This window comes from Drosophila busckii, chromosome 2R (assembly GCF_011750605.1).
Source record: "Drosophila busckii strain San Diego stock center, stock number 13000-0081.31 chromosome 2R, ASM1175060v1, whole genome shotgun sequence".
Taxonomy (NCBI): Eukaryota; Metazoa; Arthropoda; class Insecta; order Diptera; family Drosophilidae; genus Drosophila; species Drosophila busckii.
This window is the reverse complement of record NC_046605.1, coordinates 15,792,923-15,817,264: the sequence shown is the minus strand read 5'-3', so window position 1 is coordinate 15,817,264 and position 24,342 is coordinate 15,792,923. Positions and strand designations below refer to the sequence as shown.

The window sequence follows — 24,342 nt, the reverse complement described above, 5'->3', positions numbered from 1 at the left end:
GTGGGTGGCGCTGGGTGCTGTGGGTTGAAAGGGGAGAATGTGTAGAGTGCTGACAGCTGATAGCTTAATTTGATTTTGTCAGTGTATCCTGCGCGATTTGATAGACCCAGAGACTTTGATTTATAGCTGCAACTGTAATATACAAAAGAATAAACAAACTTGCTGTCATTTTAGAATTAAATTGAAACTAAAATAAAAATATATTTTCAAGTTGGCATTTTTATATAATTAAATACAGCTTAAATTGAAATGTATTAATTTAAAATAACTTATAACTTAACTTAAGGTTAAAATTTAAATTATAAGCAAACAATTTATATTATCGTAATTGTAATTTTTTAAGCTAATAAATGTTGGCATACATTTGTTTACAATGCTTTTTTTATTACAAACTCAAATTCAGATTGCTCGACAAAAATTATGAAAATGTTAAATCTGAAATTGTCTCTATTAAAAGAGTCCATATATAGAGCATATATAAAGTAAATTCAAATTACGCGCTTAACTCTACAGAAATAGCTGGAGCCAGACGCACGGCAACACGGCACAAAAAATAATGGGAAATAATACTGGTCACATTTGAAACCAACAGCAGCTAGCTATACTAGCTATTATTTAAATATAATTGCTTAATATAAAGCAGTCAGTCTGCATGATCGACAAGATCTCAGCGAACATAGGCGCTATATATGCCGACATTTGTATATAGCTACAGTAATACTCAGCGCAGCTGTAGCATATTTTGAATTTTATAGTTGAAGTCATATTTTCGGCGTTCGAACTTGAAATACTGGCAGAGCACTGTTCCCAGCATTAAAAGCCGGTTCGACGTCGAACAGCGTATCTAATCAGATTTCAGTTGGAGCAGGCCGGCTCGACAGCGAACCGTTACTTCGAACACAGTATTTAATCAGATTTCACTTGGAACAGACGTGTCGCGTTTTGTTCTGGGATTCGTTGCGCTGCACGTAAATTGTATCTGTAGCACAGCCGGCTGCTGCTACTGCTGCTACCCCCCGCTCGCCCAACTAACGAAAAAGAAAGAAGCGAAAGAAAAAAAAAACACCCACCAAAATAAAACAAAAATAAAAGCCGGTTCGGTGCGCGAAAGCCAAAGCCAAAAGGATGTATTGAATATACTTTTGTATCTGCGAGATACAAATTAAGTTGACTTGCTGCGCCACAGCCACAGCCACAGCCAGAGCCAGAGCCACAGTCAGTGTGTATTTCGTTCGTGTGGGTAATTGAACTGCAAAAGCCCCATCATGTGCAGCTAAACTAAACGCGTATCTGAAACGTCTTCCCAACAGCAGCAGCAACAACAACAACAACAACAGCAGCATTGCAGTCTGTGAGTTTGAGTTTGAGTTGGTGTTTGTGTATCTAGATACCTTTGTCGGTGTGGCTATCATTACAACGCGCAGAGCCAACGACAATTCTTTAACTTTGCTGCCAAGCTTGTCGCTTGTCGCTGTCAATCTATGAGTTGACGCTGATAAAAAAATACAAAAACAGCATAAAAAAAAAATAAGAAAGAAATAAGAAATAAACGTAAAAAAGAAGTTGAAAAAATCAACAGCAAGTGCCTCGCGTATCTTTCTTGTGTGTTAAATGCATTTCATGCGTTTCAGCTATGTAAATATCAATTTAATTTGAGTGTCTATAGTAAATACAAAGATACCACGCCCACTACGCCCCCAATCTGCCGCTTGGGCCGCGCGCGCATTTAACTAAAAGTGCAGTTGAAAATCGTTGACAGTCCGTCGTTGCTCGTTGTTCGTCTCGTCTCCAAATATTGAATATTTACACATGCGTTGAGTGCATTTTGGAGTGCCTGTCTCTCTCCCTCTCTGCCCCACTGTGTGGCTGCTGCCACAAACGTGTGTGTGTGTGTGTGTGCGTGTGTGTGTCGCGTTATCAGCATTTGCTAATTGGCCTAAAAGACCAACGTCTACATATACAGTTATATTGCTCTCGCATCCACAACAGTCACTTGACTTCGAGTGGCTGAGCATACACAGATACAGCTACAAATACATATAAACATATAAGCATGGATATGGCCAGGAATATGCCATTGATGCTACTCGGGCTGTTGCTCACTTTGCTGGGTAAGTGCAACTCGTTTTTTTTTATTTTGCGCCAATTCAATTCAATTTGGTTTCCATTCAGCTCTCGGCTCAATGCAAATAGCTTAAATGTTTGAGCATCAATTGGCCACAAGAGTTAGTAGAAAGCAAAAGAAAAGTGAAAACCAATTGGCAAATACGCGCAGCCCACTGAGCTCTCTAATTAACTAACTTTAAAATATATTCATAGAATAGAATAAAACAGCTAAATATTTCACTCAATATGAAATGTTCATAGCTGTTAGTAATTTGATGTTTAGATTTTAAATGAAAAATTATTCTGTATAGACGATGTGCATTAAGCATATAAAATTGTTTAATTTATAATTATTGCATCTAAGCTCTATCTCTGCATAAAATTTCAATCTTTAGTCAATCTTTTGATTTAGTAAAAATTACTTATTATTAATTAGATTCCAGCACATTTATGTATAATACATTTTAATGTCTGTTGCATGTTAATTAATAACCAATAAAATATCTAATATTCATATTATTATGCTTACAATTAATTGTATATTTTAAAGTATTAATTGCAATAAATTTTCTTAGACTTAATGCATAAGTGATGGCAACCCGTTAACCAACTCTATAAATAAAGTAATAGCATAACAAAGAAACAAAAGAACAAAGAATAATGCAAACTTTCATAGGAAAATTACACATTTCAATTATAGATTATTAGGCTACTTTGAAACGCGCTGGCAACGGCAACGGCTCATTATAGACCAGAACTCTTAACGTAATCAGACACCCCGCATATCAAGCTACGGGAACGGGAGTATATATATATAAAATTAGGGGCACAAACAGACCACCACACACTATGAGGCGGGACGCCTGCCGCATTGCCTGCAATTGAATTTGAACGTAAACGGCGCGCAAAATGAGTCAATTAACAGGCAGCAGGGGAGAGAGGAGCGAGAGGAGCAAGATGCAGACCACAGAGCAAGCAAAACTAATGCAGGCAAGCAGCAGGAGGGAGGGCAAACGACTGAGTACAGAAGCCTATGAAAAATTATGAGGCATGCTGGCCAAGTTGAAAATAAAGTCGTTAGGCAAACAAGCCGAAAAATAAAGAAGAGCAAACAATGGGGCAGGCAAGACAAACAGACAAATAACTAACAAACATACATATATATGTATATATATATATATTTGAAGAAAGACAGCAACTAAGCAGGACCTTAAGCCAGGCTCAGCACTTGGCACTTGAAGTGAGACAAGCGACGCCGAAAATTCAGCTAATCAAATGTAGTTTACACAGTGCGCAGTAGACAAAAGGACACAATTATGCAAAACTACATATGTATATATGTATGTGTGTGCGTGCGTTTGTGTGTGTGTGTGGCAGGACACGTTGAAAACGGTTTGACTGTTAAGTAGCACAAAGGCAAACAGCCGCAGACAAAAGGCCAGACTGGAGTCGCAATGGCAAACTCAGAGAGAGAGAGAGAGAGAGAGACAGAGTGAGCGAAAGAGAGAGGAGAGCGCGCGCACTCAAGAGAATGAGTTGCCCCGCAGCCATAACGCATATATTTCAAATCTGTGCAACGTTCAACGTTCATTATTTGTATGGCAAATAATAAGGCAGCCGCTTGTCTCTCGCTCTCTCACTCACACACTCATTGTCTGTGCTTCCGTCCGTCCGTCTGTGTGAGTCTTTGTATGCCCGTCATAATTTGTTATTCAAGCATGCAAAATGCTGCATGCAACATGGCATGCCAACCCACACACACACACACACATTCAAACAAACTCCGCTACTGGCAGCTGACATGAGGCAGCAACTACTTGTGTTTGTTGCCTTGCAGCTCATAAAAAAACAAAAAAAAAAAAAAACGCGCTCTGAGCTGCTTAAAGCTGCAGCAAGTTGAAAGTTCAGTCCCTTAATTGCATCAATTAAATTTTATGCTCTCAAAGATTTCTGCATGCAACTAGAGCAAGCCGCAATAATGAAATTTTAATCAGCAGCAATTAATTTACGAATATTTTTAGAGCAGCTGCCATTTACCTGTTTAACTTTTTTTTTATATATTTATTTTATAGCTTAGAAATTGCAGCAGCAATTAATTAACAATTAATTTATTTAATTTTATTCTATATTTTACTACAGAAATCGAGCTCTTGGTTTAATAACTTGTGCAATTAATTTAAATTTAATTTTAAATATATTTTGTAATCATTTTCTTTTAACGTCGACTGTTCATAGATGACATTAAATAAATAAATATTTTTATTCGCATGCATAGCTTTTATTTACAATAATATTTATATATATTTATTAATAATGTATGTTTAATCAGCAGCAATTAGTTTACAATTCATTTATTTAATTTTATTCTATATTTTACTACAGAAATCGAGCTGTTTTAAATTTAATTTGAAATATATTTTATAAACATTTTCTTTTATCGTCGACTGTTCATGAATGACATTAAATTATTAAATTAAATAAATATTTTTATTTGCATGTTTAGCTTTTATTTACAATATTATATTTTAACTTTTTTACTTTAGACATTGTCATCTTCCTTTAATATCTTGTGCAAATTATTGACAAACTGAGCAAATGCCATAAAGAACTTACAAACTGTTTATTTACTTTTTAGCATTTTTTATTTTTTATACCTTTTTTCCTTTATTTCTGCTGTTTGCAAGCCCTACATCAAACTTTTGACGGGTAATTGTCATGCACACTCATTTTTTGTATTCTTTGGTGCTTCCTCTCGCTTGTATCTTGTATCTCGTAGATTTATGCTGTTCGTTTTTTCTGTGCGAATGCCTTTCCCATGTTGACTTGCAGTTTTTCCAAATGGTTACATAGTGTGAGTGAAAATGCCAGAAATTCTTGAGTGACAGTTAACTTTTCTTGTTGTTGTTTTGTTTGCTCACAAAAGCAAAATCTAATGCCACCCTCTAGGCTGGGGCTCACAGCCTCACCAACAACAACAACACTCAATCAATTCGAACTAGTTGAAGTATGCTGAAGTCACTTGAATCACAGTTGGTCGGTCGGCTGATTATTGCTGCTGATATATGTATTCGCATTTAGAGCCGACCGACACAATTTGTGGCAAGCTCAGCAGTTGGTCCATGCCCAAGCGTCTGATTTCGTCTACTCAAATAATCGAATGTAGCGCAAGCAAACAAACGAACTAATTATCGCACAAGCAGCGCGGGCCAATAGTCTCAGCTAGGCTGACAGACAGACAAATAGACAGCCAAGAAGTGAGCTGACAACTGGTCTAGGTCTTGGTCCATGGACTTGAACGGACGCGATGCTTTGCTTGTTATAGAGCCACTGAGAGTCTTAACTATTTGTTATAAAGCCAACATAGAAAACAAAGAATTAGTGTAATTAATTAATAATTAGAGTTGTTTAAGTATAAAATTTAAGTTTAAAATGTACAATGAGGCGATAATTTTAAAATTATGCTAGTAGCAAAAAGAAAAATGTTAAAATATTTGATTCTATTGGAACAATAGTTTTCTGTATTTATACTATAAGCTGTTCCACTTAAAGTTTCAAACATATTTTTTTAATTAATGGATTACTACTGCTTACGGCGATTGAAATTTGCAACTTATCATGCGAAATAAATTTGAAGGAAATTACAAATACTTTTAAAATATAATTTAGTGTCTTTCTTTAATGGATATATAATATATATATATTTAAATAATTTATAATACATATACATATACATATATACAAATATATTTGAATTTTTCAAGCTAAAATTCTTTGTCCACAACACTTGGTTTGAAGCTTTTATCAAAGCAAAGCGAATCAGTTTATTATTAATATTATAATTTGCTAAATAGTATAATCAATGATTTCAAAGTAAAGTAAGAGCATTTTGAATTCGTCCTTTATTTTGGCAACATTTACTTTTAGTGAGTTTCTTTTGCGCTTCCTGTGCCGAACGTAGACGAAGTTTGAATTTTTTTTCTTTTTGCTCACGTCAGCACAATCAAGACGAGAACCCAAACGAATCATACCCGAACCCGAACCGAACCTGGGGGCGCATATTTCTTTAATCGACGCCCCGTAAGCAAGAATTTAAGGCTGCGAGGCCAGGGAATCGACGTTGACTGGTTTATGCAGCAAATTAAATCGATTCAGCATTGAGACTGAAGCGAGGAAGCGACTGCCCGACTGATATTCAGGTTGACTCTTGTAACTGACTGAGCTATCTATGTGTGTGTGTGTGTGTGTGTGTTATAACAAGTTGCTGTGAATATGTGACTAGCATATGATTTGCAAAAAAAAAGGAAAAAATCAAATGAGCTCAGTGCTTGTTGTTGCCTACTTATTGATTCCGTGTACAAGCCACGCCCACTTTTGCGCCTGCCTTTTGTGCGAGGTGTTTTCACAAATTGCTGTCAATTAGTACCAAAATACAAAGCACACTCACCTCGCTCTCTTGGGCTCTCTTCAAGCCTCTTTTGGCAGCTGCAATACAATCAGAGATAATCGTTTTCGAATTGCTTGGCATGTTGGCTTTTAGTTTTATGCGCTTACCACTAAACCACACCAACTTTATATGTGTGTGTGTGTGTGTGTGTTAACTTGACCTAAGCTGGCGCCTTATAACAATTGACTTAATGGCAGCGATTTTGTTAAAGCTCATGTTAGTTACTTAGTATATATTTATTTATTTAGTGTATTAGCAAATGTTTGAACGCTTGTTTGTTGTTGTAGTCATAGCAAAAAAAATGTGCATTAATTAATAAACAAGTCTTTTGTGACTCTCTATCAATTATACATTTATGCCATTGCAAACTAAAATCCACTTAGCCGTGCTTATTTTAATCCGCATTTGCAAATTCCATAATAATAATTTTTTTAAACATATTTTTTTATGTGCCATGAAATTGCATTTGTGGTTCGCTGATTGCATTAAAATGGGCGAGGCTTTAAGTAATTTTTTTCAGACTGTGCACAGTGGTTGTTTGGCTTAGCTTAAATATATATTCAAAAGCCACAACGTGCTGGGCTAACTGGCCCACTGTACCTACGGAATTTTTAAGCTTTTTTGCCCGCAACAATTTAATTATGTTGGACCACAGGCAACGCCTTTGTTTTTTTTTTTTTGTTTATTGCGCCTATTTACAGCAAAACAATTTTTACACACGTCATTTATTTTTGTTGTACGACACGCAACTGCGCCTTTTTGTAGGCTATGTAAAAAATATTATTAATTATTTCTCTGTTTTTGCTGCTGCCCAGCTAAATTGCATTTAGCTTAAGCACTGTAATTTGCATCGTTTAAGCGCTGCAAACACTTTAATTAAATGCAATTATGTAAAATGCAATTATTGTTAATTATATCAAAATTGTTGACAGCCAACTGCCACAAAGTGATGAACGGACACTTAAAGTTCGAAAATGGCTATTACGACAATTTGAATAAGATTTAAATTATATATTTTTTATAGCATTTTGCATATAAATAATTTGTAATTTAAGTACAAAGTTATTGAAATTATTGAAAAATTGAATTTCATTAGTAGTTACTAATTTAATAACAGCAATGATTTAGTGGAATGAAATTTTCATATTTTGTACTTGAAATAATTAGCAACAAATATATAATTTAATTTGCTTGGCAATCTTAATAAAAAAAATATTAGCATAATTCAAATTTGTCTAGTCTTAAATTCTTTTTAGCCCCGGCTAATAATTTCGTCTGCAGAGTTAGTAAAGTAAATTAAGATAATTCGTGGGCATATTAATAAATAATGTTTAAGTTTTTACAGCAACAAACAATTGTATTGTAATTAATTCTTATTTTCAATTTCAATTCCAGCCTCTAGCATGGCCAACTCTTCGCGCTTTATCGAGTTGCCGCAGAGTCAGTCTGTCGTTGAGAACGAAGCCGTTGACTTTGGCTGCGGCGCGACGAGCTCCAGTGACAGTTCCAGCTCCAGCTCCAGCGCTGGCGACGATTTACATTACGACTGGTTGCATAATGGTGTGTATATAAATAAAACTATAAAGAGAAAGAGAGAGAGAGAGAGAACTAAGACTTGTACGCAATGTCATTGCAGGTCAACAAATTGTGTATGACAAGCGCGTGCAACAAATCGAGGGCAATTTGCATATCGAGTCGGTGCAACGTGAGGATGCCGGTGGCTATGTCTGCATAGCCAGCAGTTTGTCCAGCGGCGCCAGGCAGGCGTCGCCGCCAGCTAAGCTGAGTGTCATATGTAAGTAGAAAGAGCGAAGAGAACTTTAAACTAGATTTAAGTTGAGCGAGCTTTAGCAAATGAGTGGCATGCAGCAAATTAATATGATGCATGCAGCAGTCACTGGCTCTCATACGCAAAGGTAAAGCCAAAGGTAGCCATAAAAACGGCAGCAACAACTTTGTTGAAAGATAAAAACCAAAAGTTTTGATGTACTTGCAACATGCACAGCTCACAGAGTGTGTGAGCGAGATAGCAATACACAGGAAGTGCAGTGCAATGCATTTGCTTCAGTCCAAGCGTTGCATGCCACCAAGTGGCAAGTGCCAGTCGTTGTCGGCTTCATGTGATTGATGTTCATTTAGTTGCCTTTGCCTTTAAGCAGAAAAATGCATAAATTTAACCCTTTGCCCTTGCCAGCGCCCACCCCCCCCCCCCACACAACACGACTTGTAAACAAGGCGAGGGAAATTTTTATGCACAATCTGTGCTGCATGTGTTGCTGCTGCTGCTGCTGCTGTCAGCACTGCCTGGCAGCTGATCAAAGACGCTCAACAGCATCAAAAAGCAACAGACACTGCCCCCCCTTTGCCTACGCCCTTGACTATTTATAGCGCACACAGCACTCAAGTGTTTTAAGCTAATTAATTAACTAATTAATTTGTAGTTTCTTTTTATATATTTTTGGGCGAGCAGAGAGTTTCATTAAATTGCTGCCGACTGCGCTGCTGCTGTGTTGAAAGCTTGCTAAATACAACGCTACGATATACTTAAGTGGGGTAAGGGGGAGGGTGGCGCCACTGTAGCTAAGTGCCTTGTCATTGGCAGCTCAATGATACGATAAGTTTTCAATAAGCAGACAGCTGCCTATAAAATATGCATGGCGCGAAAACTTTTCAAAGACAAAGCCAAATATACGCGCCAACTTGCGCTTTTTTTTGTTTTGGCAGCTAAATGTTTAATTAAGCTAAAGTTTAGTTTTGCAACATTAAACAAATTAGTGCTGAACAGCAGTAAACTAAAGCTTAATATAATGCAATTTAGTTTGTCTTTATTGCAAACTTAAAGTGCAGATTGTTAGTAAGCGCGTCTAAATGATGACTAAAACAATTCGAGTAGACAGCAGACAACATTGCAACAACTGAAGTAAATGAAACAGAAATGGAGCAGCAAAAAACAAAAGTCCAGACTCAAAGCAGGCAGACAGACAGTTAGTCAGACAGTGGGGTCGACATATAGACAGTGCATACAGTGTTAAAGGGGTTGTTGTACTCTCATGTTGCAAGGATAAGCCAAGGATACAAACACAGAGCAGCGAACTAACAGCTGAGCTGAGTTAAGCGAGTTGGCTACCAAAAATGTTTGTAAATAAGCGTAGCCCGTTGCGAGCTGTGGGGTTGGATGTTAAGCCAAGGCAGTGCGCAATGTACATGGAAATGAAATGCAACATTAACACGAAACATAAACATAAAATGAGAAATGGCAACGGCAACGGCAACAATGGCCAACGAAACAGTCAGCCAAAGTCATAAAAACCAAAACAAAATGCAAAAGACACAGGCAAAACACATACAAAAATATAAAGGGGGAAACGAAGCTTGAACGCGTTACAAAATCAACCCTCAGTGCACAACACCCCAACACACACATATACACACACACACATAGAGACAAACACCCAACGCTCCCCAAACAAATATGCCCTTGCTGCTGCTGTTTAGTCATGTAGAATATTTATGTAGGGTATTCAGTCATGTAAAAATTCATAGATGAAAAAAGATTTAAAACGAAAATTGTTTAGATTTAAAGCTAAATCACAGCTTTAATAATTTTTTATTAACTGCTATGCTTTATTTTTATTACAAGCTGCATTTGCGTAATTAATGCATATTTTATTTTTTATTAATTCCTTAATGTAGCGTATTTTAAAGTCGAACTTTAGCTGCGCTTCTTCTTTTTGTTGCTATGTCAATGCGTTATACAAGTTCAAGTTGACTGCAGTTGGCAAGCTGAGTATCTATGTAAACACACACACACACACATACATATAAACATTACTTGTATGTATTTTGCTTTTCGTAGAGAAACGCATAAAATTTTACGAGCTTGGGCAACATTTAAGCGTCTCGCAGACACAAACTGCTCTCCCGCTCTAATTCTCTCTCGCATTTGAAGCTATAGCTAGACTAACTTGCTAGTTACTTGCGCTACTCATTAACAACAGAGACAAGCACAAAATATTAGAAAAAGAAAACAAAAACAATGTGCGATAATCGAATGTTCAACGTTGTCCTTTGATATGTCTGTATATTGGGGTAAGTTTAATTAAAGATTTGCTAGCCATGATAGCCACTGGACTTTTGCACAATTGTAGCCATAAATTTACCAAAGAAAATACGAACAGCAAGCGCAAAGCAGTGAAATTAATGATAATGCAGGCTTAGCTATAATCATTTTGGCGACATTTAAAGCTTCATTCGTTTTTCTATAAGTTCTTCAAAATACGCTTTATTATTCAAAATAAAAAAAAAAAACAAAAACAAGCATGTTCAAAACTTTTAACTTAATTTCTACATAAAACAAAAATCAAATCTTGCCTCAATGGCTTAGTTCAAGTTCAGCTGTAAGCTAGAAAATTCTCTCAGCGCTGTTTTTACTGCACTTCATTTCCGGTTACATAATTTCCCTTTAATTTACACTGCTCGATTATGAACTTGAAATCAGCATTTTGACTTAAAGTCAGAGGATTGCCAATCATGATGAGCAGCGACTTGGCACGCGATAGAAAAACATTCATACGTTTCGGATTTGTGATGAATCGTGCACTCGTGAACGAGCTAACCAGTGAGGCTATTATGATGAGCTTCTCTCGCCCCTGATACTTTTCCACACTGCCCACCTCCACCTGGCGTTGGCCCCGCTCAGAGAGCGATCGGGAGAGGAGTCGGCACTGCGCCACATATGGAGTCACCACTCCAATATCCTCCTGCTTGACCATGACGCCACCACCCAAGCCATTCCTCATCAAATGCATTACATATGAGTATACCAAACTAGCCTCCAATTCATTGAAGCTGCTGGTGGAGTTTTTTTCCCGCCTGGTTTTTCCCTGCACCGCATGGAACAATACAGGGTACTCCCTGTTGGGCAGCACCTTCCAATTGGCCGCCTGGCTGACCTGCCCCAGAGGTGCCAAGGCTATGAGCTCATTGTTGTAGTAGAGCTTGTTGTAGATGCCCACAATTGCTGGATGGGATCTGTAGTTGCGACGCAGGCGCGCCTGTAGGGCGTGGTCGTAGTTGCCTTTCTCGTCCACTGCGTACGCTTCGCAAAGCATAAGGCGCTCCATGAGTGATTGCTCCAGCCCCAAGGCTGCAGCGCGCTCGCTTTTGATAACTGCACTTAACTGCTTGTGGTCGCCGGAGAGTATAATGTGACCATCGTCTCCTCTGGTTCCCATAATGCCCATCAGGGCTTCCGGCTCAGAGGATGCCGCTGCCTCGTCAATGAATACGTGTGAGAAATGACCACAGCCGCTAACCACCATGCGTCCAACGGTGCACAATGTGGCCACAATAAGTTTGAAACTTCCCAAGGCTCTAGTTTGTGCACTCGTTTGACAGACGAAGTGCTCCTTAAGCTTTGGATCGACGCTGCTCATATTAAAGGAGAGCGCAAAGAGTCGCAAGGTCTTTAAGCTTTCTACCCACTTTTTATTTAGTACTCCCTTAAGCTTATGCGCGTCCATATATCTATGCTTCAGCTCCATAGTCCACTTCAGATTGCATTGCTCACGCATTTCCGAAAGTTTATGATGGGTGGAAAAAATCTCGCATAATCTTAAGGCAATTGTGTCGCAGGCCGAGTTCGAGCCAGCAGTTACTAGGATGCGATTATCTCCTTGGAAATAGGGGGGGGGGGGGGGGGGGGGGGAGGGGGGGGGGGGGGGGGGGGGGGGGGGGGGGGGGGGGGGGGGGGGGGGGGGGGGGGGGGGGGGGGGGGGGGGGGGGGGGGGGGGGGGGGGGGGGGGGGGGGGGGGGGGGGGGGGGGGGGGGGGGGGGGGGGGGGGGGGGGGGGAGGGGGGGGGGGGGGGGGGGGGGGGGGGGGGGGGGGGGCCTCAGCAATGGTTGTGGTCTTTCCAGTTCCTGCAAGGACCAAGCTGTGTTATATGTATGCCTTAGCTTGGAGTGTTTGCTTACTTACCAGGTGGTCCAATAATAATATAAGGCTCATGTGGACTGAGTCCATTTAGGATTTGGTGCACTGCTTGCAGCTGCTCGCCATTTGTGGCAATGGAACTATTGTAAAGTGAACTTGTATCCAGTTTAATTCTATAGATTTGATGCGCCGCACTCGGTTTGGTGCTTTTTGTGGGAAAAAGATAATCAAGAGTCTTTGGAGAGGCTTTGAGCTTATCTAGAGCTTGATACATAAGCCGAGCGGGTATCCGAGGTGAACGAAAAATAGCATCAAAATTTATTTCAGCGTGCTTTTTAAGAAATTTTTCTAATTGCTCTTCTTTTGCTTCTTTAGTTTCTTGCATACTAATCTTTACAACAAATGTCACCTTGCTGTTAGTTACAGATTCGACTTTAAAACAAAAATGCTCGCGCTCTATAAACGAAGACAAAATATCATATTCCGATGCTCGCCAATTAGTTTTTGGAATTACAATTATTTCGTCTAGATTAGGATTAAGTACGTCCTTGGCTCTTACTTTTGTCGGCGAGAGCGGTATGCAAAATAATTCCAAATCTCTTCCTTTAATATTCAGTTGCGTTAGCATGCGATAAAGATCAAGTTCCTTTATGTCCTCAATAGAAAGCAATGCACTTAAAACGATACACACATTTTCCTTGTTTAGTCGACGAGTTTTCATATAATCTGCGATCTTAGGATCGACGCTAGCCAAACTGCCATCAGAGAAACTAGACTTAAAAGCTTTGAGCATTCTCTCACTAGGCGCGTACTCTGGCAAATTTTCCATTTTTAATAATATGAAGTTGCACGCTCAACTGACGATTCACAATTTGTGAATCACAAATAAAACTGATTTGAGTCAGCGCTGTCTTTTTTTCTGAGCAAAAAAATCCTAAAAAGGGAAATCCCAGGGGAAAAAGCTAAGAAAAAAGCTGATAAAAAGAGGCGCTATTCTAGTTGCTGGCTTTTTTTTATACTCATGATGTCCGTGACTTTTTTTACATTCATGTTTCTGCACCCCGATGGAAGCATTTTAGCATTTCAACTGTCAAACTCAAGTAAAACAACTCTCAAAGCTGAGTAATAGTTTAATTAAAAAAAAAAACTGTTTACATTTGCTTAAAAAAAAAACTAGAATCCCGCTGCCCGCTGTTTTCAAATTTTTCCCGCATTCACAGCTCAAAAACAACCAAATCTGACGGATAAAAAGCGGAAATGACATCACTGCTTTGGGTGTCGTTCTCTGAAAAATGCTTAATGCTGGCTTTCCAAGAATAAGAATTGCCACGCTACTGATTTTTTTTAAATAATGAGGAGTGAGCTGATAGCTTAACGTGCACAAAAATAATATTTGAAATTTGTAAATAAGTAGCAGAGTTTAATGAAATTTGCGATTAAAGTTGGTATTCAAATTTTGGATTATGCGAGATTGAAAAGGTCTGTGCTTAAGTATTCAATAAAAATAATTTATTATATTTAGTAATTATTATTTAACGGTTATGTATATGGCATGGTTTAATATTTACTTTAACATTTAACATATGTTCATACATACATATGTATAATATGCTTGTATAATCATTGGGTTTATTATCTAGGGCGCCAATACAGTGTGTGTATACATACATACATATGTACATATGTATTTTCATCACCTTTTTAATTATTAAATGCTTAAAGCTTTGCTTTGTTTGATTAATAATCAGCTTTCTTACATGATCAAACAATTAAATATCAAACAACAAGCGACTAATGCAAATTATGATTTAAAAAAATGACATACAGTTTCAACAAATGCTAGAAAAAAAAAAAAACTATTTATCAGGGACATATTTCGCTTGTTCATGCATTTCTTGGTTTTGCTTAATCCCTCTTGTTTGTTTACTTAAGTATTGAATCAAATCATGGCTACTGCAGAGTAAGTTTCAGTTGCAAAACGCTGGCCGGTCGTGAATGTTGCTTCTTTAATTGTGCTCCAAATAGTCTCTGTGATGTATTCAATACCAAATTATGAGCCCGAGGAAGAGCTACTAAAAGCCTTACTTGAAAAATTTTCAAACGATAGCTTGTCAAGCGCAATACCTGAAATTTCGGCTTACATGAAAACGCAGCAAATTAACAAAGAAAATCATCATAAAGTGCTTCATACGCTACTCAGTATTGAGGACATAAAAGAAATGGATACTTATGGTCAGCTTATGCAGTTTATGCTTACGATCAAGGACATATCAGCCAAGCTGTCCAACGGTCAGTTTAAGCAGTTAAGCGAGGCGATGCTTAAGTCTAGCAGTGCATGCTATAAGGATATTCTCGAATATAGCATTAAGCTTGATAAGCCCAAAGTGAATGCTAGTAAAGTGCTAACTCCTGACTTAGATGAACTAGTAGTGGTCGCCCGCAGGATACCCAAAGATAGACTCGCACGTATTCGAGCACAATTTTCGTTTCCATATCTTGAAATGATAACAGATAATGTCCATTTTATTGCCAGTATTAAATCTGTGACAAATACTCACCTCAACTTTTACTTTAAAAAAGGAGCAATCACTGCAGAAGAAAAATATTTTAATTTTTTTGAGTTTCTGAAAATGAACTTTAATAAGAAGTTTGATATTATATTTCGATCGTCACGAATTCCCACTCGGCTTATGTATAAAGCTCTAAATAGCCTCAAAGGCTCTCCAGAGACTCTTGATTATCTTTTTCCTACAAAAAAGTCCGAACCGGCGCATCAGATCTATAGAATTAAACTGGATACAAGTTCACTTTACAATAGTTCCATTGCCACAAATGGCGAGCAGCTGCAAGCAGTGCACCAAATCCTAAATGGACTCAGTCCACATGAGCCTTATATTATTTTTGGACCACCTGGTAAGTAAGCAAACACTCCAAGCTAAGGCATACATATAACACAGCTTGGTCCTTGCAGGAACTGGAAAGACCACAACCATTGCTGAGGCCATTCTTCAACTTTATTTCCAAGGAGATAATCGCATCCTAGTAACTGCTGGCTCGAACTCGGCCTGCGACACAATTGCCTTAAGATTATGCGAGATTTTTTCCACCCATCATAAACTTTCGGAAATGCGTGAGCAATGCAATCTGAAGTGGCCAACTACTTTGGAGATCCTATGAAGAAACATCAAGATCGATACAAGCGGATGTGGGCAAAGATATATCGATAAACATAAGACCTTAATGTCCCGGAAGAGTAAAATTAAAATTAAAGCAAAAGCTACCGAAAAGTGGGTAGAAAGCTTAAAGACCTTGCGACTCTTTGCGCTCTCCTTTAATATGAGCAGCGTCGATCCAAAGCTTAAGGAGCACTTCGTCTGTAAAACGAGTGCAGACTTGGGAAGTTTCAAACTTATTGTGGCCACATTGTGCACCGTTGGACGCATGGTGGTTAGCGGCTGTGGTCATTTCTCACACGTATTCATTGACGAGGCAGCGGCATCCTCTGAGCCGGAAGCCCTGATGGGCATTATGGGAACCAGAGGAGACGCTGGTCACATTATACTCTCCGGCGACCACAAGCAGTTGGGTGCAGTTATCAAAAGCGAGCGCGCTGCAGCTTTGGGGCTGGAGCAATCACTCATGGAGCGCCTTATGCTTTGCGAAGCGTACGCAGTGGACGAGAAAGGCAACTACGACCACGCCCTACAGGCGCGCCTGCGTCGCAACTACAGATCCCATCCAGCAATTGTGGGCATCTACAACAAGCTCTACTACAACAATGAGCTCATAGCCTTGGCACCTCTGGGGCAGGTCAGCCAGGCGGCCAATTGGAAGGTGCTGCCCAACAGGGAGTACCCTGTATTGTTCCATGCCGTGCAGGGAGAAACCAGGCGGGAAAAAAACTCCACCAGCAGCTTCAATGAATTGGAGGCTAGTTTGGTATACTCATATGTAATGCATTTGATGAGGAATGGCTTGGGTGGTGGCGTCATGGTCAAGCAGGAGGATATTGGAGTGGTGACTCCATATGTGGCGCAGTGCCGACTCCTCTCCCGATCGCTCTCTGAGCGGGGCCAACGCCAGGTGGAGGTGGGCAGTGTGGAAAAGTATCAGGGGCGAGAGAAGCTCATCATAATAGCCTCACTGGTTAGCTCGTTCACGAGTGCACGATTCATCACAAATCCGAAACGTATGAATGTTTTTCTATCGCGTGCCAAGTCGCTGCTCATCATGATTGGAAATCCTCTGACTTTAAGTCAAAATGCTGATTTCAAGTTCATAATCGAGCAGTGTAAATTGAAACAAAACTTTTTGAGCAAAGAGAGTGACGCGGAAGGCATTGAAAATGATATATTTAATGAAAACATTGATGACGACACAATGGAAGGTCAGATGCTCAAGCTCTCACTGGATATTATGAATAAGCTCTAATCTTACATTATTAATGTATTGGTTTAGTTGTTGTATGATAGAAAATAAATACTTATGCTGAACTGGAAATGGGTCAAAGAAAGCTGCAGAAGTGCATTAACTAAAATTAAGTAGCCTTAGGCAGCTGAGAATGAATTACTATGGTCTCCACCAATAACTCTTCACTCACATTGTTAGTGGACGGAAATGGAGAGAAGCCACAATAAACAATATAAACGGCATGAAAAACTATTTTGAAATTAAAGATGTGGACGCTAGCGATAAGTAATCATTTTTTGATTATCAATTAATTATGTTCTCATAAAAGTATTATGTGCAGTAAATGCAGTAAAAATAAACTTAACTTATCTTATCTCAGCTTAAAGCAGCTCCACTTGCAGTTGACAAACTAAGACCCTGTCGGCACACTTAACTTTATGTGTGTGTAAATGGAGAGGGAAGAGTGGAACTTGAATCGTCATCGATAAGTAGACAGAAGAACTGTCAAATTTATATACATACATAGTATGTATGTATGTATTTGTATACACACAAAGAGAACTGACTCTTTGCTACATTTACATCCACTTTGTTTACTGTGCTTCCCGCTCTACGCATAGTTTTTTTTTTTATTTTTTTTATTCTTTGTGTATTTTTATGGTTGCCCGTTGGCGTTGCAGGGCAATTGTTTACAGCATTTTGTGGTTTATGCTTCGCCAGCAATGTTGAACAAAAATGTTCTTCTCTTTTTTTTTGTATACTTGGGCATTCCAGCTTTTTATTTGAATGTTGCATGCAACGTGTGAATGATTGGCCGTCTTCCTTTGCGGCAGCATGTCTAAACTGAAGGTGTAGTTGCTAAAAGATGTGCCCATATCTGAGGTTGCATACATCAAGCTAATGAGCCGCTTGTTAATTAGCACCTTGGCCAGACAGTCACACACAAATTTCAGCTGCAGTTCGTTGTAACTATAAAGTATACAAATAAATATTTTACATTTTGTATGCACGCACATATGTTTGTGCAATTTGTCCCACTGTGCTGCGCTAAGTATAAAGCTTAGCTAGAGTGAGATCGCTGCAATTTGCGCTCTAACGAAAAGAGCGCACACGTTAAATGAGAGTCTTGCATTGCACTCTCTTGCTCTTTCTCTTTGTCTTATGCTCTTGCCTGCGCTCTGCTTTTTGAGCTTTAATTGTACAGCTAGGCTCGCCGCTCTTGTACTTTGTCATCATTTTTATTTCATAAGCAAGTAAATCGTTTATTTTTTATCTATACAAATATTTTAACAGCACAGAAAATAACGCCAAACTGTCACTGTCTAGTCAAACTGCTTGGTCTTCATATACATATATATTTTTTTTATGTGCATACATATTTATGCTTTGCCTATCTCTGTCTGTTTGTCGCGTACTTCAAACTCAGCTGCAGGTCTATTACTGCTTCTTCTTCTTTGTTGACTGCTGCGGTTTGTGTTAGAAAATTTACATATGCACATAAATCTTGTTTGTGCTTTGACTTTGTTTGTGAGGAAACTAAAAAAGAAGAAAAGAGTGTATGCTTATTTGGCAAAAAGAAACAACAGAAAGCAAAGTAAAATAAATAAACAAAAACTGTGTAAGGCAACAAACTCAATAAACAGCGCAAAAGTGTCGCCTTCGACGCTGTTGAGTAAAGTGTCAAAACTTTGATAAATACATATTTGTATTTGTCTTTTCTTCAATGTATTTGTGTTGACTTTGTGGCGACAGTTGAGTGAAGCTAATTGGCAGTTGGGCAGCGCAGTTTTTGGCAAATAGTAGCTCATGGATAAAACTGTGCAACTGTCTGGCAAGTTCTTACACAAAACTATAATCATTTTGAGCTTGAGTACAAATGTAGTTACAGCTAACAAATAACTGCCAAAAGGTAACAACAACTGTTTAGCCACGCCCAGTGTGCACACCTTTTGTTGCACATAATTTGCAACGTGCTGTTGCATGCAGCATTTTAATGCTGTCTGCTTTTCTCATGCTGCAGCAATTGTTGCCAAGTACCGTTCGCTTTGCCACACGCTCGCCTTAGGGCTAAAAGAGCTCTAAAAAAAGAAGCAGAAGTTTAGATACGCTGCCAATATTTTTATATAATTTTAAAGATTTTATTATTGAGCAAACAAATGCTCAGACTATTTTCTCAACAAATCTTAGCATTTGCTTGTTATTGATATAAAAAACTTTCAAACTCTAAAGTTCTTTCTACGATGTTTGTGTGTATCAAAAAGTAAGTTTCCTTGTTCTCACACAGGCATATAGATTTACATAAAGTGCCTGCTCCCCATCCCTGCCCCGATTGGAGCTGGGCTGGCTGACTGACAGTTCAATTTATGCTTCCTCTGCGCTTCCAGCGATAAAGACCAAAGATGCTGGCAAACTTTGGCTTGGGTTTCGCTCACATTTTTTTTGTTTTGCAGCGCGCACTGACGATAAAATGCACTTAATGCAGCGCAGCAAAAAATGCGCGCATTAAAAGCGAAATGTATCTTACGGATGCGTTTTACAATATATTTGTGGTTTGGAGTTTTTGCGCTAATGAATTTTTTTTTGCTTTCTAGTTTTAGACACGGCCAACGTGCAACTGCTAAGCAGCAATCGCAACGAGCTGCTGCTCAAGTGCCACGTCGAGGGCGCTTCCGGGGATGAGCCGCTGCAGATTGAGTGGTATCGCGATAGCAGCAAGCTGAGCAGCTGGCAGAATGTCCAGCTGCAACAGCATCGCTTGCTGGTGCGTCAGCCCAGCACACTGGACGATGGACTCTATCGCTGCATTGCGTCCAATGCGGCGGCACGTGTGATGAGCAAACAGGGCTATGTCTATCAGCATGAGTTGAACCAAATGACTGCAGCCAAATGTGTGCCCAGGCTGCTGAAGAAGAAAAACCAAAAGCTGCCAGAGAATTGGAGCAAGCAAATCTTTCTCTGCCGTGGCAAACGCGGTGGCAACACCGCCGAAGCCGCCGCTGCGCCGCCTGCTGGACTACGCATTGTTCAAGGCCCCAGCGCCAAGCTGGTCATCAAAGAGGGCGACGCGGCCGCACTCAGCTGTCTTTACGAACTGCCGCTGGAGCTGCAGAATCAGCGTGTGCAGCTGCGTTGGCGCAAGGATGGCAAAGTGCTGCGTCATGTGGAGCTGGCTGCCGCGCCACTCCACTCCGCCTCCTCGTTCACGGACAATGCCAAGGAGGCGCTGCTGCGTGAGGATGCGCGTCTGCTGCTGCACAAACAAAACGGCACGCTGAGCTTCAACAACATCATTGCCAGCGATGCGGGTCAGTATATGTGCCAGCTGCAGCTGGAGGGGCATGCCGCAGTCAATTCGCCACCCGGCATGCTGGAGGTCATCGAGCAACTGAAGTTCATGCCACAGCCGACATCAAAGAATCTCGAACTGGGCGCTCTGGGCAAGCTGCACTGTAAGGCGCAGGGGACGCCCACGCCACAAGTCCAATGGCTGAGGGTGAGTAAATTTAACATTTAATACAATTTAAAAATCACTGCGCCATTTTGGCTTTAAGTTTTTAGAAATTCACTTTAGACTCTAGAACTCAACTAACAGCGGTCTATTAGTTAAATAGCAAAATAAAACTAAATTTATATCGCTAATGTACACACAGTTATAGAAGAAACTCTACAAAATACAATCTTTTTTTCATAAAAATAAGTAAAAAAAAAAAAAATAATAATTTAATACTGGGCTAATATTGAAAATTAAAAAATTTGGTTTGGTTGAAATGTTTGTAGCGAAGATTGATAAAGACACAATTGAGTCAAATATTATTATACAGTTTAGCTTTTGTTATTAAATTAATTTAATTATTAAATAATAACAATTAATGCTTTTTTAAAAAGTGAAATATAGCTTGACAGAAGCTATTTATATAGATCTCTGAGACTTACGAGCTAAACCTTTTTTTTTGTTTTATTAACGTAACTCAAATTCATGCTAAATAATTTAAATGGTATATTTTGAACCCAATTTGCAACAATTCAAATAGTGATAAAACTATACTATCAGTATTTTGAAACTTAAAGTTTACTAAAAATGGAGTATACAGTTTTAATTGCTTGTTTCGCTTATATTTATTGTAGAGCGTCTCACACAGTTGGTTGAGAACCTCAACTTATGCAGATGATTTAAGTTTAAAGAAAATCCAGACTCATCTACAAATCGGCAATGGCTAAATTTTAATTATTTCGAAAGCATAAAAACTAAGAACATGCACTTTCATTTCCAATTTAATTTCAAATTTAAATTCTCAACCAAGTGCCCTGTCAATTCCATTCCGAGTGCACTGCTTCTAATATTCATTGGCCGAGTGTTGTTTGCAGCTGCTCCGACTAGGCTCAACCAATTTTGGGCAACTGTTTGTCCATTTGCCGGAACAATTGTGACTGCCAAAAAAGAAGTAGAAAAACTACAAACAAAAGTAACAGTTAGTATTGTGTCTGTTTTTTTCGATTGGACAAAACAAACAAAGTCCAACCCTTTATTGCCAAACCCAACGCCAATTCCCATGGGTAGCAGCTTTGAATTTTTGATGAAAACGCGTCGCAGAGACTTTTCAAAAATTTGTTTGTAATCGTTGCGCTGTTAACTTCTATTTACAGGATGCGGAGAACGCAACGCTGCCGGAGCATGTGGACGACATCAATGGCACTTTAATCTTTCGAAACGTGAGCGCCGAACATCGCGGCAATTATACGTGCCAGGCGAGGAATAGTCAGGGACAAATAAGCGCCACAGTGGCCATTAATGTGGTGGTAACGCCCAAGTTTAGTGTCGCACCAACGGGACCGATTGAGAGCAGCGAACAGGGCGTGGCTGTGATACACTGTCAGGCCATTGGGGATCCAAAGCCAACCATACAGTGGGACAAGGATCTGCAGTATTTGAGTGAAAACAATACGGATCGTCAGCGTTTTAGATTCCTGGAGAACGGCACGCTGGAGATACGCAATGTGTTGGCCGAGGATGAGGGACGCTATGGCTGCACCATAGGCAACAGTGCTGGGCTGAAGCGCGAGGAAGTGCGTCTGGTGGTGCGCACCACTGGCGACAATCTGCTGGGCGAGGAGCAGGCTGGCGATGGCTTCTTGGTAACACGCGCTGTGCTCATCACCATGACTGTCGCGCTGGCCTATATAGTGCTAGTGGTGGGGCTGATGCTCTGGTGTCGCTATCGCCGTCAGGCGCGCAAGGCGCGTCTCAATGAGCTGAGCGCCAAGGAAGCTGGCGGCGATGCCACTGAAATTGGCGGCAAGAGCAACGAGCAGGAGCCCTGCCTGGCCAAGCAGACGCGCAGCAATGGCCACGCCCACAAGCGTGCCGCCAATGGCGACGCACAGAAATCGGACGACACCGCCTGCAGTCAACAGTCGCGCGCCTCGAAGAAATCTGCGCATATCTATGAGCAGCTTGCTCTGCCACGCTCCGCGCTCAGCGAGCTACTACAGATCGGACGCGGCGAGTTTGGCGACGTCTTTGTGGGCAAGCTGAAGGCGGCGCTCATCAGTCCCACGCAGGGCAGCGACAAGCAAACGGATGCGGAGCAGCAGCATAGCAACAGCGAAAATGGCAGCAGCGGCAGCACCACGCTGAGCACGCTGAATGAGAAGCGTCGCTCGAAGACATCCATGGATGACATTGAGGAAATCAAGGAGGAGAGCAGCAGTCCGCAAATCAGCAGCGCCGAGCAGCTTGTGCTGGTCAAGGCACTCAACAAGGTCAAGGATGAGCAGGCCTGCCAGGAATTCAGACGCCAGCTGGATCTGCTGCGTGGCATTTCGCACAAGGGTGTGGTGCGTCTGTTTGGTCTCTGCCGCGACAAGGATCCGCATTACATGGTCTTGGAGTACACCGACTGGGGTGATCTCAAGCAGTTCCTGCTTGCCACCGCTGGCAAGATGAACACCGCCACAGCCACATCTTCGCCACCGCCATTGACCACCAGCCAGTTGCTAGCAGTTGCCTATCAAATCGCACGCGGCATGGATGCCATCTATCGCGCTAGATTCACTCACAGGTAGGAGCAACATATTACCAATTTATATTTAAAGTAGTTTATAACAAATATTAAAGTGAATCAATTTTATCAATCAAAATCAAAACAATTTGTTAACCAAAATGTTCGCTAAGCGAGTCTAGACTGTACATTTAATCTAGAGAAATTTATTCATTCATAACACAAGTTCACAAATATCAAAGCTCTTTACATTTATTTTCTAATCAAAGAACATTTTATTCATCTGTAAGTTAAAATAACAAATTACAATAGAAAATTAAAAAAAAAAACATTCTCTTATCAGTTTTCATGATAGAATACTATTAGTAAATTTTTTCTAATATTTTTTAAGATAAGTAAGTTTGATTAGATTAATATTTTTATTAGACTCATTAATAAATAATTGCAACATATTTATTTAAAATCAATCAATTGAGCTTGTTTGACAAGCTAAGAAACAATTTTAAATAGATACTTTTAAATTATTTAAAAAAAATATACTATAAATCAAAGTATAGCATAATATTTAATTTTGTCATTGCTCATATTTCTGCTGCTTGCAAACACTTTAAGATCTATTGCTTAAATTAGTCAACATTTATCAACTAATATTTCTGTTTACTTTGCTGCAGGGATTTGGCCACTCGCAACTGCGTCATCTCCAGTGAATTCATTGTGAAAGTCTCCTATCCGGCGCTGTGCAAGGATAAGTATAGCCGTGAATATCATAAGCATCGCAATCAATTGCTGCCAGTGCGCTGGCTGGCGCCCGAGTGCATACAGGAGGATGAGTACACCACCAAGAGTGACATATTTGCCTATGGCGTTGTTGTCTGGGAGCTCTTCAATCAGGCCACCAAGCTGCCGCACGAGCACTTAACCAACGAGCAGCTGCTGCAGCGCGCCCAGGACAATACGCTCGAATGGAGTGTGGCCGAAGGCACGCCCACCTCACTCAAGGATATATTGGTAAGCAAGCAGTTGACATAAAGTGTGTGTGTGTGTGTGTGTGTGCGGATCAAATGTTAATTGAATTTATTGCACTATAGCTCACCTGCTGGTCGGCAAATCCCAAGGAGCGTCCATCATTTAGCCAGTTGGGCGCTGCTCTAAGCAAAGCGATGCAAGCTGCTGAGAAGTAAACAGCAGCAGCAGCAGCAGCAGGATCATCATCATCAACCGACTGATTGTTGGTAAGCGTTTGCCAGCTACGCCAAATATATATTTATAGTATTAACAACTTATTTTAGACTTGATAACATAATAAACGCATGTGCAACATGCACAACACATTTGTACTTAAGCTTAATTGTAATAAACCAAAACCAACAACAACAACAGTAGCAGTATTTACAACAAATGTATATAAACAAATTCGAAACGTAAATTTTGCATTTAACATTTGAAAGCCA

The 24,342-nt window shown here is 39.9% G+C and overlaps 1 protein-coding gene across 1 annotated transcript; it reads left to right on the top strand.

Moving 5' to 3' along the window:
- Positions 1 to 920: 920 nt before the first annotated feature.
- On the top strand, positions 921 to 24,309 carry LOC108597281 (tyrosine-protein kinase-like otk). The gene is made up of 7 exons (XM_017983748.1): positions 921 to 2,111; positions 7,946 to 8,110; positions 8,187 to 8,345; positions 19,484 to 20,385; positions 21,537 to 22,951; positions 23,563 to 23,899; positions 23,980 to 24,309. Exons 1-7 carry the CDS (start codon positions 2,054 to 2,056, stop codon positions 24,070 to 24,072), a joined length of 3,129 nt encoding a protein of 1,042 aa, XP_017839237.1. The 5' UTR covers positions 921 to 2,053; the 3' UTR covers positions 24,073 to 24,309.
- The last annotated feature ends 33 nt before the right edge of the window (positions 24,310 to 24,342 follow it).

Bases quoted from the DNA above. Each gene is read 5' to 3' on its own strand.
- LOC108597281 (XM_017983748.1), top strand. From the start codon at position 2,054: ATGGATATGGCCAGGAATATGCCATTGATGCTACTCGGGCTGTTGCTC. The intron at 2,112-7,945 runs GTAAGTGCAACT...TTTCAATTCCAG, and splicing joins GCTGTTGCTCACTTTGCTGG to CCTCTAGCATGGCCAACTCT. The intron at 23,900-23,979 runs GTAAGCAAGCAG...ATTGCACTATAG, and splicing joins CCTCACTCAAGGATATATTG to CTCACCTGCTGGTCGGCAAA.